Source organism: Polistes dominula, unplaced genomic scaffold (assembly GCF_049000335.1).
Source record: "Polistes dominula isolate Pdom_NZ unplaced genomic scaffold, Pdom_raw_medaka contig_168, whole genome shotgun sequence".
Lineage (NCBI taxonomy): Eukaryota > Metazoa > Arthropoda > Insecta > Hymenoptera > Vespidae > Polistes > Polistes dominula.
This window is the reverse complement of record NW_028301024.1, coordinates 882,181-900,389: the sequence shown is the minus strand read 5'-3', so window position 1 is coordinate 900,389 and position 18,209 is coordinate 882,181. Positions and strand designations below refer to the sequence as shown.

The window sequence follows — 18,209 nt, the reverse complement described above, 5'->3', positions numbered from 1 at the left end:
TCAAATTTAATAGACATATTTTGTCTTTATGCATCAAATATATTTTATAAAGAAGCAAAATAAAAATGTGAAAGTAATTTACTTGCTTTTGAATTGAATTTGTCAGCTGCTCCTAATGTATCCTACAGTGTTCTCTAATTCTTTTTCTCTGATGTACCTAGTAATCCTTCTTTTTTTAAATATTTCAGACAATACAATTATTATATATTCTATGTACTTCATAATTTTTTATTATAATCTTTGCAAAATAAAGAATTTATTATAAATTTTTCAATAAAATAAAAACATTTTTAAATAGAAAAGATATGACACGTTGTAAAAAAACTATAGGCATGAATATTATCGCATCGATAATAAAGATTATAAATATAGATCGAATTTCAACGGATCTTCTCTGTTTTTTATAATTCTGTTCTCATGAAAAGGAACCGACCTTGGGGTGTAGGTAGCTTACAAAAACTAACATTTTCAAAATTCTATCTATCAAGATGGAATGCCGAATGCGATAGCCATAGATAGAAACAAAAATGGTAGAATGTTTATCGAGAGAAAGATATCCTGTCCTCTAACCTAAGTAAATATAATATATTTTTTTTTGAAACTCAGGTAGATGAATTTTTTTTCTCTTACACTTTTCACACTTTCTGTGAATGTGAGTTATCTTTATCATGGGTTAGCGCATACAAGTATTTTTTTGTGTTGCTACTAATACATTTGGATGCTCTGAAAACAACAAAACAATTGTGATTGTATTTTTTTCGTTTCATCGGGTTTTGAATTACAACGATTTTAAAATCAATTTTTCATTTCCGTTGTTTTATTTTATAATTTTTAAAATTTAAAAAGATTTTTTTCTATATTTTTAAAATAAGTTAAATTATTGTATTTTTATTAGAAATATAATAGCAAATGAGGTTTATTTGTTCGTGTCACGCGCGTGTTCAGTTTCTTCTATTTAAAAACTTTTCTATTTTATTGAAAAATTAGTATGAATTATCTAAATAAGCAAACATTATAATTAAAAACTATGTTTTTGGATATTTATAAGAAAAATATTCTACAGTGTTGTCTAATTCTTTTTCTCTGATTAATCTTGTAATCATTTTTCTTTTGTAGAATATTGCAGACAATACAATTACTATATTCTATATATTTCATAATTGTTAATTACAATATTTGCGAAATAAATAATTTAATATTAATTTTTCAATAAAATAGAAACATTTTTAAATAGAAAAGAAATACCACGTTTGGTAAAATAAAAACAGACAACGCACCTTCTTTCTTTATTTCGACCGTCGGTTCGTTTGGACCTTATACTTTTGTCGCATACCTACGTGCTTATCTCTTTTTATTCTTCTTCCCTTCTATCGCTCCTACCTACAAACATTTCGAGTATCGAAATAATATGTGTCCACTCTTTGTAGTATGCAATCGCACACAAACACACACATATACAACCAGGAGCGATAACTACGAAGCATAGCATAAAGAGGAGACCGAGAATAGGAAAAATTGTATAGCTATATTTCATCTCATTCTCTCGCAGGCGTAATTCTATTTGTTTTTCTCTTTTCTCTCATTATTTAGTATAGCAGCTGTTTCATAGCTTCGTTACATAGCTCCGTTTCCGTTTATTTACTTATTAGATCACTCCCATTCAAAAGAAGTTTTTACTTCAAAAATCACTTGAAATCGTATCTTCAAGCGACGAAAGCGATATTGAACCAATTCGTCACAAGAAGATGCGCGTTTTTTATTACCAGTAGCAGTGAATAATTTAATGTACATTTTGAAAACTTCTCCATGGATACAATGAAAAATTAAAAGTTTAAAAAATTTTTCCAGGTCTAATTTACTTATTTAACCTCTTAGGCACGACTGAATTGGGCGCGTGTTATTTCTCTATACGGCAGGGTTCAACAGACAATGCCCTTCTCTACGCGAGTATATTAAAATAAAGTATATTTAATGATTAAATTATATAATTTTTCTTTAAAGTATATCGTATATTCTTTAACTTTAACAATTTACTTTAATAATTATTAATACGATTAGGTATGATATATTTTAAAAGATGCCATCCGCGAAAGCCACTATAGTGGCGCGTCGTACTGGAAAATGGCATTCGCGAAAATCACTATTTTGGCACGCAGTGTCTAAGAGGTTAATAAAATTAAAATTTAAAATATTAAAATTATTATATATAGGTCGAGTCATAAATAGCTTCCGATGCAACTATGTAGAATCTATTTTTCGTATTTACCTACTATAAGTCACCGAAACAAACGGATTTTCGATACCACTATATAAATGAGGATTCCGTTAGTTTTCTGTCAATTTTTTTATGTAGTCAATGTTACATTTAAACGTTATTCTTAACTTCTCAAATGGATAGTAAAAAGTGCATATTCGACATGTAATGCTTTAGGAATTGAAACATGGCAATAGCACTAAAGTGGCAGCTGAAAAAATATGCAGCGTATACGGTGCAGGGCTGATAACTGATAGGGCAGTCAGAATGGGTATAGCCGGATAAGTATGGGAAATCTGCCCCAGTGGCTTTTTTGACTCGCACTTGGGGGATCGATTTGGTGTCGAATAAAAATAATTTACCCCAAATTTGAGCTCTTTTACTCAAACGGTTCTTGAGATTTTCAAAAAAACCTGTTTTTTCGATTTTATTTTTTTTTATAGTAAAATTCAAAACTAATAAATGATGATTTTTTTTCTAGTTCTTAGGAGTCTAAGACATGAAAAAAAAAATATGATCATAATATTTTAACGAAAAGCCGATTTTTGACGGACGAAAGAAAATTAAATTTTTTTTAGCTTTTTTGAAATATGTCACACCAAAATTTTTCAGAAAATGTCTTTTATACTCCTCTACACTCAGGAATTTTCTTGAATTTTTTGAAGTGGTGGAACAATATGAAAAAAATTAGAAACTCATTTTTTTTTCTAAAATCTCAAGTTTTAACTAACTTATATTTATTTCAGTTAAAAAAAAATGCGAAAAAATATTTTTTTACTCAAAATACACAATAACATTACTTATCAAACATTTTCAATCATTTGGTTTCACAATGATTTCGTAAAAACTATTTTTTTTTAATTCGTTCCGAGCTGACGCATTTCAACGCTATATACCGGGATTTTCACTAACCAGCAATCATTTTTTCTAAAGTCTCGCTTTAAAGTTTTTTTTATTTTGCTTTGTTGTTTGCTTACAGTTGTAGCATTACAACCACTTGAATAAGTAAAATTTTTCATTGAATCTGTCTGTATACTTCTCAATTCCCTAGGATTAGGATTCCTAGGATTAGGAAGGAAATCTAAGGACTAGGAAAAAACTCTAGTATTCAGCTCTTTTCGTTATATTTTATTTTCTGGAAAGGAAAATTCTATTCAGAAACTAAAGGGAAAGTTTAGAAGGGTCATAAAACCATAAACAAACATAAGAATTATCGGAATATATTAATGCAATAAAAACCCTTTGTGCAGTGTCGGGACCCTTTGAAGAATTTCGGATTACTATGTAAACATATGCGGTATTCCATAAAAGAGATAACATTCCGATGTCCCAGATCAAGTTTCTTTATGCATAGTTTCCAGTACCAAAAACTATAGGCTGTACCCATCAGTGGACTATGGGGTGGATCCTTATGATATTGGTCAATAAGATTTATAATCTCCTTCCTTCTCCAAACAGGTGTAGCTCATTTCTGATAAAAATATGTGGAAAGAAGTAAGAAAGTGTCATTAGTCTTCAGTCCTCAGTTAGTCCGTCTGTATCTGTCCTTAGTCAGTCCTTAGTCAGTCATCTTCAGTTTTATATTTCTCTCTCTGTCTGAAAACCCTATAATACATAATTCAAATCTTTATTTCAGAATGGATATATTAATATTATATTTTTAATATTAAATTTATATATATAATATTATAATATTATAAATGCATTAATTGTAACAGATATTTGCGAAAACCAGTTGGACATAAAAAAGTTATTATGACAATTGATGAGGCTAATATTGCGACAGAAAAAATTGGAAAGAGAGTCTTTATTAATGATACCTTTTGTGGTAAGTGTCGAGTTATTTTAACAAGACCACCTGTACTTAAGAACACTGAGGATTCATCTGCAGATCAAGTGAGTATCGAAAGTCAGCCAATTTCATCTCAATCCTCCTCCACTACTATTTCATCTGAATCGTCAACTGAAGATCCTTCATATGTTATTGAAGAAAAAATGGAAGAAGAATTAGAATTTGTGGAGTTGGGTTTTCTTCGAATTGTTGCTACTCACAAATACTGTTGCATTTGTGGATCATCATCAAATATCAAATCTGTTCCATTTGAAGCACGCAAACAAGTGTTTTTCAAAAGACAACTCCTTATTCCCGAAGGAAATCGGTGTTGTAAAGACCATCTTATAAAAAAGCGGTTCTACGATGAAGACATTAACAATTTTCGAATTTATTCGAACACCAGTGTATTTGAAGTTCGTGATTTGGAAAAATTACTGGGGCAGCTCGCTATTGGTACTGACTCGTCCATAATTGATAAAATTGGAGATCACTCGTTTTCAGAAAAACAGTTAGAGGCATTTACTAGTCTTACCTGGGAAAAATTGATAAAACTTCGTGAAAAGTTAACATCGATGAGAAACTCAGTGAATCGTAATATCGTTCAAGCTCTTGTTATTTTTTTATTCAAATTACGAGCCGGAAATTCGAATGCATTAATATCTTCCGTTTTTGGTTTAGTTCGGGAACAAATTGTATCTGACTACTGTGATGAAGTTATATCTTCGTTTGAAAAAGATGTTTTACCTCAGCATTTTGGAATTGATGCTATCAGTAGGGAGACATTACTCACTAATACGTCAAACACTGCTAAAAAATTGTATCAAGTAGAAGATGACCAGTTGATATTCATTTGTGATGGAACATATATTCGTCATGAAAAAAGTGCAAATAACAAATACCAGAGGAAATCATATTCTGGTCAAAAAAAGGTTCCTTTGTGTAAACCATTCACGATATGCACTACGAATAGTTTCGTTATAGATATGCTTGGGCCATATACAGCTAATATGAACGAGCTGAAATTATAAAAGTGATCTTAAATGACTCCAATGGTCTGATTAAATTGCTGAAAAAAGATGACAATATTGTGGTTGATCGTGGCTTTCGTGATGTGATTGTATACTTAAAAGAATTAGGGTTCAAAGTGCTAATGCCTGCTCTCAAAGGAAAACGCAATCAGTTGACCACAGATGAATCGAATAAATCCCGTTTCGTTACCAAAATTCGTTGGGTTGTTGAAGCAGTACATGGCAATATTAAACAGAAGTTTAAGCTATTAGATCATAAACTGGATAACAAATTGCTTCCAAAAACTAGTGTTTTTTGTCGAATCGCTTGTTTTTTGCACAATGAATTTGGAACAAGACTTGATTCTGATATTGATCTTACAGAAAAAATAATTGCTGCCATGAATTCAACAAAAGGTCAAGAGAATACTTTAGCCTTGGAGATAGAAACTAATCGTTGGGCCAGAAGAAAAGTTCCCTTTGCAATAATAACTTCAGAGCAATTAACTGACTTTCCAGAATTATCAGAGCAAGAACTCAAAATTCTTTTCACTGGATCATATCAAATGTCTCAAGCTGTATCGTATTTAGCTGAGATGATGGATGAAAACGGAATAATCACATTCCATTTTTTAAAAATTACACCTAATATTATAAAGTTTGAAGTCAGATCTCGACATATTAATTCGAAGACATATCGTAGTTTTATTGAATATCAGCCAGTAAGAACGATATTTCCGGAATAATTCGATATTGTTGTGATTGTGCGAATGGTAGACGCACTGTTGGATGTTGCTCTCACATTGCTGCTATCACATATATTATTTATCTTACGCTCGATATTTGGCAAAAATTGTAAGACCTGCTGAGATCCTGAGTCGCCTGTTCATCGATGAAAAAATTAGTGTCATAGTGAATGAAGACAGTGATGAAGACAAATATAGTTACATCTTTTATTATAATTTTTATTTTTGTTGCATAAGATTTAGAATAATATCTAACCGTATAAAGAATATATAATTACTATCTTTAAGTGTATTTTCAATAATCAATAACCCTTCTAATTATGTTAGACGGAATATATCTTAATTGTTTTATAATAATATTTATGTTTATTTCTGGCAAAGTGTATTTTGAGTAAAAAAATATTTTTTCGCATTTTTTTTTAACTGAAATAAATATAAGTTAGTTAAAACTTGAGATTTTAGAAAAAAAAAATGAGTTTCTAATTTTTTTCATATTGTTCCACTTCATAGCTTTTAGTTGAACTTCAAAAATGCCACAAAAATTATCAAAAATTGCTATTTTTGACCCTAAAACCGTTAAAAAAGGGTCTAAAATCTGACTTTTTGATTTGAGTCGTGCCAATTTACCATTTTTTGACTTTTTAGTTTTTCCTTAGTTCAACTAGAAGATACATGTTTTATGAACAAGCTTCGACCATTTTTTTAAATTTCCGATTGCTGTAACTAAAATTAAAAATCACCAAGCTTAATGCGTTTCGCCGCGAGGGCCTCAGGAGATTGGTTACTACAGCAGTTATTTTGAAAAAAAAAAAAGAATCAGATTTTTATATTTAATATGTAATGAATAAACATGCTGAGTTTCAAAACGATTCATTTATTCCTTCCATTTTAAATAAGCCTCTGAAAAACGCTCAAAATTTAGGCGTTTACATGTATCGCCGGCCTTAAGATATGTAGCTGTGCAATATTGCTTAAGTTCAAGAGCTTTAGTGATCTTATTCGCAAGTCAGTGAATTTGTTCAACTTGTTAAAGCGAATTTTTTCTGGAAGCCGAATTGGTGTGTTAGAATATTTCTTTCTTGTGAAATTATATCTTGTATCTTATTTAATATTATTTCTCTCATTATCTTACATTAAACATTATTGAGAAATGTGTTGTTGCAGTGTGTTGAAATAGGTCTGTAAGATGCAACCAGGTTTAGATCCTTCTTGGGTTTACGTAATTTATCTCTCTCTCGTAGATATAACTACGAAGCAGAGCATAAAGAGGAGACCGAGAATAGGAAAAACTATATAGCTATATTCTGTATCATTCTTTCGCAGGCTTAATCCTATATGTTTATCTTTATTTCTCTTTTTACTAAATATCGTGGCCCTTGCATAGCGGCCCGTCGCTCCGTTGCCTATCCGTATAGAGGCTCCGTTGCCTCGCCATCTACCTCTTCGTTGCCTGAACCAGGGTTTCATTTTTTTCAAATCACTCCCTATTATAAAAAGTTTTCACTTCAAATATAGAGAGAGCCCAGCAAGTATCGAGATAACTGTGAGAATCCAGCAGTATTAAAAAAACCTAACGAGTAACCTGTTTATATCAAGAGAACATTGCGAAAAAATAGCAAGTATTGCGAGAGTAACTAGAGAGAATATATCAAGTAGTACGTTTTGTGATTGTGAGTTCGAGAGAAAAGCAAGACTTTAATATATAGTTGTAATTCATTAATAAATAACTGTTTAACCAGCATCAGCAACATATGGTAACTTGAATTTATTTAGAATAAAACATCCAGATTCTATAGTAATAAAGAAATATATTAAATTAAGGGTTCATTATGGTTTATACACCGAAAAAAAAGGCTATTTTCACGATTTTTTTTAGGCTTTGTAGGATACATATACATATAAAAGTTGTTAGGTATGATAAATACACTCTAGAAGTACAAGAAAAAAAATTTTTTTTATTGTTTTTAACGTTATTTGACATCCAAAATGGTTGACAAACGTGAACCCGTCAAAAGTAGGTATGCTGTTGGCGGGCATCGAAATTTGAGAACGGGTGATCTAAAACAAAAAAATTAAACGGTTTTAAATTCAGTATGACAATGGCTATCGGGTATGCTAAAACTATCAATTTTTATGAAAACAGAACAAAATGACGGCCATTTTTCGAAAAAGAAAAAAATCGTTGATTTTTTTCGCAGTTTTTTGTAAAAAAATAGTAAAAATTAATATTTTGACTTGGTTGTAGCATGCGAGATAGCCATTCATGTGTAGAGTATGTGGCTTAAATTTCAGAAGGATCGGTTGAGTAGTTTCGGAGATATCATGCCCGCCAACCGAAAAAACGTTGTTTCGAGAAAAACGCGTTTAAAGTTTCTTTTAACAAATTTTTAAAAAGTCTGACTTTACCTTATTCTGCGATGCTTGCACCATACAGTATGCCTTCTGCTTCTTCAAAATACTCATTTTCTTCCACTCTAGCCTTTTTTCGTTGTGTCCGGGCCTCTATCAAAGCTTCTCCGCTCAAACAATTGGCTGAGCGCACGCGCGTGTTGCCGCGGTTACTAGCGTATTTGACTGCGATAGGGCCAAGTTTTATCACCAAAACGTGCATTATTTTCAGTATTGGATCAAAACCTTCGTTGAATATACAAGCTGCCAATTTAAAAGCTATTTCAACAATTTTTTTACCATTAAATAGGTGTTTAGGCACCATAGCCCAAACGCATTTGTTGAAGCACTCATTATTATTTTAAATGTGTGGCCACCTAAACATCTTTCAAGTAATTCTGTTTTTGTCAGGTCAATATCAAACTTTTGTTTTTTGCTGCTATATTCATGCAAAGACATTTCCACTTACACCATCGCAGATGGTTTGTCTCCTCTATCTGTAATATCTGTATGTGTTGGGGTCTCAAAATAATGTACTTAGACTGCTCGGATCGTTCTAAAATTTTTGTATGATAATTCTACATATGTCTACTTTCGAAAAATGCAAAAAAAAAAATAATTTTTTCAAAATGATAAACCAGAATGAACCCTTAAGCGGCTATTGAATACTGTAATCTTCTTCGACTTAAGGGTTCATTCTGGTTTATAATTTTGAAAAAATTAATTTTTTTTTTTTGCATTTTTCGAAAGTAGACATATGTAGAATTATCATACAAAAATTTTAGAACGATCCGAACAGTCTAAGTATATTATTTTGCGACTCAAACACAGAGACATTACAGAGAGAGGAGACAAACCATAAACGGTTGTTTAAGTGGAAATGTCTCTGCATATTATTCAGAGTGGTGTAGGAAAACAAAACTATTATTCAGTTTTTTTCGCTATATTCTTTTTTTTGGAAAGGAAAACTCTATGCAGAGACTAAAAGGAAAGTTTAGGAGGGCTACTTGGTATTGGTGTGCATGGTATAAATATGTTTTGCAATCTTATGGACCTCGGAAAAGGTTTAAGTATCTCTGCATATTATGGAATCGTTGACTCTATACTAATCGCGGTCAATGCTGTTTTTAATGTAGTGTCGCATAAAGCCGTCACCGAAGAGCAACTCGAAAACAAGAAACGAGGAGAACCAGAGGATATTCTGTCTGTTTCTGGCGACGGCTCTTGGGCCAAAAGAGGATTCTCTTCGTTGATTGGAATAGTTTCTCTAATTTTAAAATATAGTGGAAAAATTGTCGACGTTTCTATAAGGTCTACTTACTGTAAGGGATGTGAGATGTGGAAAAAAAAAGTGAAGGAAATAAACTATCTTGCCTGGTACGAACAGCATAAAACGCATTGTACGATAAACCATGAAGGTAGTGCCGGGAAGATGGAGGTTGATGGTATCGTGGAGATGTTTCTTCGATCACTCAAGAAGTTCTCCGTAAAATATGGTTTTTATATCGGCGATGGCGACACGAAAACTTTTCAAATGTTGCTAAATGTTTTTCCCTAAGGCGAAGATTTTGTTATCAAAAAATTAGTGTGTTTTACATGTTGCCAAACGAGTTTTCAACCGTGCTAATGAAGCACGAAAAGCACTGATTCAAAAGAAAAAAGCTTTGAAACAAGCGGAAGCCAAGAAACCTGCTGCAAAAAAAGGACCGAAGAAAGTTGTAAAAAAGAAAAAAGTTATTAAAAAAAGTGTTCCAGTGATTAAAACTCAACGATTGACTATAAAGTTGATGAAGGAATTGTCAACTAACTATGGGTTAGCTGTTCAAAGAAATAAAAATTCAATTGAGAACATGAGAAAGGAAATTTGGGCGGGGTACTATCACAAAATTTCTACTGATGATGACCCGCAACATACATACTGTTCTAGCAACTGGTGTAAGTATCGTAAAGTTGAGGCAGCTAAAACCCTTGATACTTATAAACATCCTTCTCCTTTCGCTAAAGATGTCCAAGAAGTATTAAAGCCAGTGTACGAAGACCTGACAAAACCAGAATTGCTTGAAAGATGTTTAGGTGGCAACACTCAAAATAATAATGAGTGCTTCAACAAATGCGTTTGGGCTATGGTGCCTAAACATCTATTTAATGGTAAAAAAATTGTTGAAATAGCTTGTCAATTGGCAGCTTGTATATTTAACGAAGGTTTTGATCCAATACTAAAAATAATGCACGTTTTGGAGATAAAACTTGGCCCTATCGCAGTCAATTACGCTAGTCACCGCGACAACACGCGTGTGCGTTCAGCCAATCGTTTGAGCGGAGAATCTTTAAAAGAGGCCAGGACACAACGAAAAAAGGTTAGAGTTGAAGAAAATGAGTATTTTGAAGAAGCAGAAGGCATACTGTATGGTGCAGGCATCGCAGAATAAGGTAGAGTCAGACTTTTTAAAAATTTGTTAAAAGAAACTTTAAACGCGTTTTTCTCGAAACAACGTTTTTTCGGTTGGCGGGCATGATATCTCCGAAACTACTCAACCGATCCTTCTAAAATTTTAACCACATACTCTACACATGAATGGCTATCTCGCATGCTACAACCAAGTCAAAATATTAATTTTTACTATTTTTTTTTACAAAAAACTGCGAAAAAAATCAACGATTTTTTTTTTCGAAAAATGGCTGTCATTTTGTTTTGCTTTCATAAAAATTGATAGTTTTAGCATACCCGATAGCCATTGTCATACTAAATTTAAAACCGTTTAATTTTTTTGTTTTAGACCACCCGTTCTCAAATTTCGATGCCCGCCAACAGCATACCTTTTTTTGACGGGTTCACGTTTGTCAGCCATTTTTGATGTCAAAAAACGTTAAAAACAATAAAAAAAAATTTTTTTCTTGTACTTCTAGAGTGTATTTATCATACCCAACAACTTTCATATGTATATGTATTCTACAAAGCCTAAAAAAAAATCGTGAAAATAGCCTTTTTTTCGGCGTAGAAACCAGAATGAACCCTTAAAAGAAAAAAAGAGAGTTTCCTCTATGTATAAGACGTCAAGTGTACGGGCATACAAAAAGATATTGTAATATAACTATAAAAAAATCTTTCTATACAAATTATGCATCTAACTCAAAACTGCCCCACGGAAGGAAAAGTTGAAAATTTTAAGAGCTACAATTGTCAGGGCAATCATCCTGTCAGTTACCAAGATTGCACCGTAAGAAAAAAGCTTCAATAAAAATTATACCCTACAATTAGAAAAAGAAACGCAGAGGATAATCAGATTCTCCAAAATAATTACTCCAGTAATCATAACAAAAAAGAGCTAAATCAACAAATGAATACAACAAATAAAACCTACGCCCAAGTAATGACACAGAAAATACACGATCAATTTTACGTATCCAACAAACACACAGAAACATACAACGAAACCTCTAAAATTAAAAAATTAATATTACAGGCAGCTAAAAATACAGAATTTATAATCAACATGCTCTTCCAACAAACCAAACTCCTTTGTAGGAATTGTTGTCAACAGGCCTAACAAATAAACACTATGAGACAACTATTAACAAACACAATATCTAACAACATTAACAGAAATGGATGAAGAACTAAAAATTATAATCTGGAATGCTAACAGATTACAGCAAAGAATTCAAGAACTAAAAATATTTCTGCAAACCAATGATAAAATAATGTAATGCTTATATAAAAAACACACTTAACAGATAAGCACTTCCTAAATATTCCTTATTCTACAATCTATACCACTAAGTATCCATTTGGTAAAAGACATAGTGGATCCAAGTGGATCCACAATATCAAACACCATCTCAATAATAACACCAATCATACATATTTACAAGCAACTACGATAAATGTGGAAACTATAATTGGTTCAATTAAACTCCCCGCGGTTTATTTTTCTTCCAGTATAAAGGCAGTACCCCCTTGTGTCGGTTTAAAAAAATCGAATTTTTTTTTGTTACATATTTTGTAAGAAAAACATTTCAAAAATATGCTTCGAAAATTTCAGACCGATATTCAAAGTATTCTCAAAGTTATAACCGAAAGTATGGAGCGCGCCGTAGTGTGTATAACTCAGAACGCCTCTATTTTGTTGCCTCTATTTACTCTGTTAGGTATTGTGTCGTTGATAGGCAAATTTTCAAATAAAATAATTGATGTGATAGTAAAATCAAGCATATGTAAAGCATGTCAGTATTTAGCAACAAAAAACCCCATCGAAGCTGAGAGTTTATCTGAAGATCACAAAAATGAATGCACAGCAAATCACGAGGGTAGCAGTGGCAAAATGGAGGTCGACAGTGTTTCTGAAATTTTAAAGCGTTCTGAGGAGCGTTATGGTTTGAAATACGTGAAATACATTGGTCAAACAGCCAGAAACTACGTCGACACCGTTGATAATGCTCGTATTTTGAAAGCGAAGAAAACTACAGAAGCTAACTCTAAAGAGGCCAAAACCTACGTAGGGTTCTCAAAGCTATTTAAAATGATAATTATGAGGAAGCTGAAGGACTACTGTATGCCCCAGACATAGCAGAATAATGTAAGTACAATTTTTTTATAAAAAATCTTTTCTCAAAACTTTAAACGCGTTTTTCTCGAAACTACGTTTTTGAAATTTTGCGGAAGCATTCACTAAAAACTATAGAACCGATTGGGCTAAAATTTTTACCAGTTATTCTTGACACATATTCTGATGCATGATACCTCAAAAATCTTTAATTTTTTAATAATAAATATATTTTTTTAAACAATTAAAGGTAAAAAAAGCACTTATTTTGAAAAAATTTTTTCACACGTCCGTCATTTTTTTTTTTTTTTTTTTTTAAATATACATATTGTTGGTATCATGTCAATAATTAGGCCGAAAGAATAATAAGTATTTTTAGTTTTTTTGTTTCAGACGGCTACAAAGGCTCTGTGCTTCTGCAAATTGAATTAGGGGACTCCAATTTAACGTTAAAAACAAAGGACAAATCTTGCTCAAATTAGGTTAAAAAAATTTTTTTGTATAGTTTAAGATACTGATAAAAACATATTAAAATTTCAAGACGATCGCATTTTGTTTTCCCATTCAAAAAATTTCATGAAAAAGCATTGAAATTCGGTCTTCACATGGGGGTACTACCTAAAATAACTATAAAGAACTATATCAAAGTTTTCAAATTATTTGGTAATAAATATTTCTTTGGTGGAAATTATTGTATAATACTAACTTTTGTCGATGGTATTCAGAGCAAGTTTACCAAAAGGAAAAATTTTCGAAAAAACAATTTGAAAGTAACATCTCAATGTTCTCTCTACAGGTGAGCTAACATAATAGCTAATAGTACTTGACAAAACACCTGACTTAATAGATTTCGCTCTAATGAAAGAAATCTAATCATTCTTTAAAATTGATCAAGTTTAAACATTACATTTCTTCATATCATAATTATTATAAATTACTTAGGCAAACTCGTAAAGATGGTCAAACACATACACTTTATAATAACACCACAGATAGGATAATTTACAAATAATAACTTAATGTAAACCTAAATCCTACAAAACTGTAACCAAATCTACTACACTGATCCAAGGGGCAGATTGGTATGCTACAGAACAAATTAAAAACAATCATAAAAAAAATTCTACATAGAATATATTTTTTTTAAATCAAACAAAAATGTAAAGTAAAATACATCTGGCAAAAAAAAACCCCTATTAATAAGTGAAAAGTTAACTATAATACTACCTTCCTTTCTTTTAGTTTAAAAAATTAATTTTGCAACAAAGAATTTTATTCATATATCATTGATCTATCGCCAAATGAAAACACAGATGTGGAAAGTCACTAAAAGACTAAACGTTACTACATATAAAAAAAAAGCTGATAATACTCGAGTTAAGGTACAGAAGATAAAGCTACAACTTTTTTGCTGAATACTTGCATAATAAATTTCAGATCAATGATATAAACAACTTTCTCTCAAATAACATAACTATTATATTTCCCATTGAATCAATTACTGAAGACTTATAAGATATTAAACTTATTATGGCAGAAGAAGTTAATAAAATCATAGCAGATATTAATATTAGAAAAACCCCAGGATTCGATCTAATTAACGGTAAAATTCTAAAGGAATTTCCTTCAAAGGTTATTAGAATGTTAACAATTACATTCAATGCTACACTAACAATAAGAGTTAAACACTATTAAACCTATTAGCTAGAAACTGGCGCAAATTACGTAAACCCAAGAAGGATCTAAACCTGGTTGCATCTTACAGACCTATTTCAACACACTGCAACAACACATTTCTCAATAATGTTTAATGTAAGATAATGAGAGAAATAATATTAAATAAGATACAAGATATAATTTCACAAGAAAGAAATATTCTAACACACCAATTCGGCTTCCAGAAAAAATTCGCTTTAACAAGTTGAACAAATTCACTGACTTGCGAATAAGATCACTAAAGCTCTTGAACTTAAGCAATATTGCACAGCTACATATCTTAAGGCCGGCGATACATGTAAACGCCTAAATTTTGAGCGTTTTTCAGAGGCTTATTTAAAATGGAAGGAATAAATGAATCGTTTTGAAACTCAGCATGTTTATTCATTACATATTAAATATAAAAATCTGATTCTTTTTTTTTTTCAAAATAACTGCTGTAGTAACCAATCTCCTGAGGCCCTCGCGGCGAAACGCATTAAGCTTGGTGATTTTTAATTTTAGTTACAGCAATCGGAAATTTAAAAAAATGGTCGAAGCTTGTTCATAAAACATGTATCTTCTAGTTGAACTAAGGAAAAACTAAAAAGTCAAAAAATGGTAAATTGGCACGACTCAAATCAAAAAGTCAGATTTTAGACCCTTTTTTAACGGTTTTAGGGTCAAAAATAGCAATTTTTGATAATTTTTGTGGCATTTTTGAAGTTCAACTAAAAGCTATGAAGTGGAACAATATGAAAAAAATTAGAAACTCATTTTTTTTTCTAAAATCTCAAGTTTTAACTAACTTATATTTATTTCAGTTAAAAAAAAATGCGAAAAAATATTTTTTTACTCAAAATACACTTTGCCAGAAATAAACATAAATATTATTATAAAACAATTAAGATATATTCCGTCTAACATAATTAGAAGGGTTATTGATTATTGAAAATACACTTAAAGATAGTAATTATATATTCTTTATACGGTTAGATATTATTCTAAATCTTATGCAACAAAAATAAAAATTATAATAAAAGATGTAACTATATTTGTCTTCATCACTGTCTTCATTCACTATGACACTAATTTTTTCATCGATGAACAGGCGACTCAGGATCTCAGCAGGTCTTACAATTTTTGCCAAATATCGAGCGTAAGATAAATAATATATGTGATAGCAGCAATGTGAGAGCAACATCCAACAGTGCGTCTACCATTCGCACAATCACAACAATATCGAATTATTCCGGAAATATCGTTCTTACTGGCTGATATTCAATAAAACTACGATATGTCTTCGAATTAATATGTCGAGATCTGACTTCAAACTTTATAATATTAGGTGTAATTTTTAAAAAATGGAATGTGATTATTCCGTTTTCATCCATCATCTCAGCTAAATACGATACAGCTTGAGACATTTGATATGATCCAGTGAAAAGAATTTTGAGTTCTTGCTCTGATAATTCTGGAAAGTCAGTTAATTGCTCTGAAGTTATTATTGCAAAGGGAACTTTTCTTCTGGCCCAACGATTAGTTTCTATCTCCAAGGCTAAAGTATTCTCTTGACCTTTTGTTGAATTCATGGCAGCAATTATTTTTTCTGTAAGATCAATATCAGAATCAAGTCTTGTTCCAAATTCATTGTGCAAAAAACAAGCGATTCGACAAAAAACACTAGTTTTTGGAAGCAATTTGTTATCCAGTTTATGATCTAATAGCTTAAACTTCTGTTTAATATTGCCATGTACTGCTTCAACAACCCAACGAATTTTGGTAACGAAACGGGATTTATTCGATTCATCTGTGGTCAACTGATTGCGTTTTCCTTTGAGAGCAGGCATTAGCACTTTGAACCCTAATTCTTTTAAGTATACAATCACATCACGAAAGCCACGATCAACCACAATATTGTCATCTTTTTTCAGCAATTTAATCAGACCATTGGAGTCATTTAAGATCACTTTTATAATTTCAGCTCGTTCATATTAGCTGTATATGGCCCAAGCATATCTATAACGAAACTATTCGTAGTGCATATCGTGAATGGTTTACACAAAGGAACCTTTTTTTGACCAGAATATGATTTCCTCTGGTATTTGTTATTTGCACTTTTTTCATGACGAATATATGTTCCATCACAAATGAATATCAACTGGTCATCTTCTACTTGATACAATTTTTTAGCAGTGTTTGACGTATTAGTGAGTAATGTCTCCCTACTGATAGCATCAATTCCAAAATGCTGAGGTAAAACATCTTTTTCAAACGAAGATATAACTTCATCACAGTAGTCAGATACAATTTGTTCCCGAACTAAACCAAAAACGGAAGATATTAATGCATTCGAATTTCCGGCTCGTAATTTGAATAAAAAAATAACAAGAGCTTGAACGATATTACGATTCACTGAGTTTCTCATCGATGTTAACTTTTCACGAAGTTTTATCAATTTTTCCCAGGTAAGACTAGTAAATGCCTCTAACTGTTTTTCTGAAAACGAGTGATCTCCAATTTTATCAATTATGGACGAGTCAGTACCAATAGCGAGCTGCCCCAGTAATTTTTCCAAATCACGAACTTCAAATACACTGGTGTTCGAATAAATTCGAAAATTGTTAATGTCTTCATCGTAGAACCGCTTTTTTATAAGATGGTCTTTACAACACCGATTTCCTTCGGGAATAAGGAGTTGTCTTTTGAAAAACACTTGTTTGCGTGCTTCAAATGGAACAGATTTGATATTTGATGATGATCCACAAATGCAACAGTATTTGTGAGTAGCAACAATTCGAAGAAAACCCAACTCCACAAATTCTAATTCTTCTTCCATTTTTTCTTCAATAACATATGAAGGATCTTCAGTTGACGATTCAGATGAAATAGTAGTGGAGGAGGATTGAGATGAAATTGGCTGACTTTCGATACTCACTTGATCTGCAGATGAATCCTCAGTGTTCTTAAGTACAGGTGGTCTTGTTAAAATAACTCGACACTTACCACAAAAGGTATCATTAATAAAGACTCTCTTTCCAATTTTTTCTGTCGCAATATTAGCCTCATCAATTGTCATAATAACTTTTTTATGTCCAACTGGTTTTCGCAAATATCTGTTACAATTAATGCATTTATAATATTATAATATTATATATATAAATTTAATATTAAAAATATAATATTAATATATCCATTCTGAAATAAAGATTTGAATTATGTATTATAGGGTTTTCAGACAGAGAGAGAAATATAAAACTGAAGATGACTGACTAAGGACTGACTAAGGACAGATACAGACGGACTAACTGAGGACTGAAGACTAATGACACTTTCTTACTTCTTTCCACATATTTTTATCAGAAATGAGCTACACCTGTTTGGAGAAGGAAGGAGATTATAAATCTTATTGACCAATATCATAAGGATCCACCCCATAGTCCACTGATGGGTACAGCCTATAGTTTTTGGTACTGGAAACTATGCATAAAGAAACTTGATCTGGGACATCGGAATGTTATCTCTTTTATGGAATACCGCATATGTTTACATAGTAATCCGAAATTCTTCAAAGGGTCCCGACACTGCACAAAGGGTTTTTATTGCATTAATATATTCCGATAATTCTTATGTTTGTTTATGGTTTTATGACCCTTCTAAACTTTCCCTTTAGTTTCTGAATAGAATTTTCCTTTCCAGAAAATAAAATATAACGAAAAGAGCTGAATACTAGAGTTTTTT

The 18,209-nt window shown here is 31.5% G+C and overlaps 2 protein-coding genes across 7 annotated transcripts in view; one reads left to right on the top strand and one right to left on the bottom strand.

Moving 5' to 3' along the window:
- GABA-B-R2 (gamma-aminobutyric acid type B receptor subunit 2) overlaps nucleotides 1-18,209 on the bottom strand; it is a 579,685-nt gene that overhangs the window by 85,548 nt on the left and 475,928 nt on the right. The gene's annotated exons all lie outside the window — the stretch shown is intronic.
- Nucleotides 8,953-11,222, top strand: LOC149031958 (uncharacterized). The gene is made up of 3 exons (XM_089174214.1): nucleotides 8,953-10,164; nucleotides 10,234-10,659; nucleotides 11,007-11,222. Exons 1-2 carry the CDS (start codon nucleotides 10,017-10,019, stop codon nucleotides 10,656-10,658), a joined length of 573 nt encoding a protein of 190 aa, XP_089030340.1. The 5' UTR covers nucleotides 8,953-10,016; the 3' UTR covers nucleotide 10,659; nucleotides 11,007-11,222.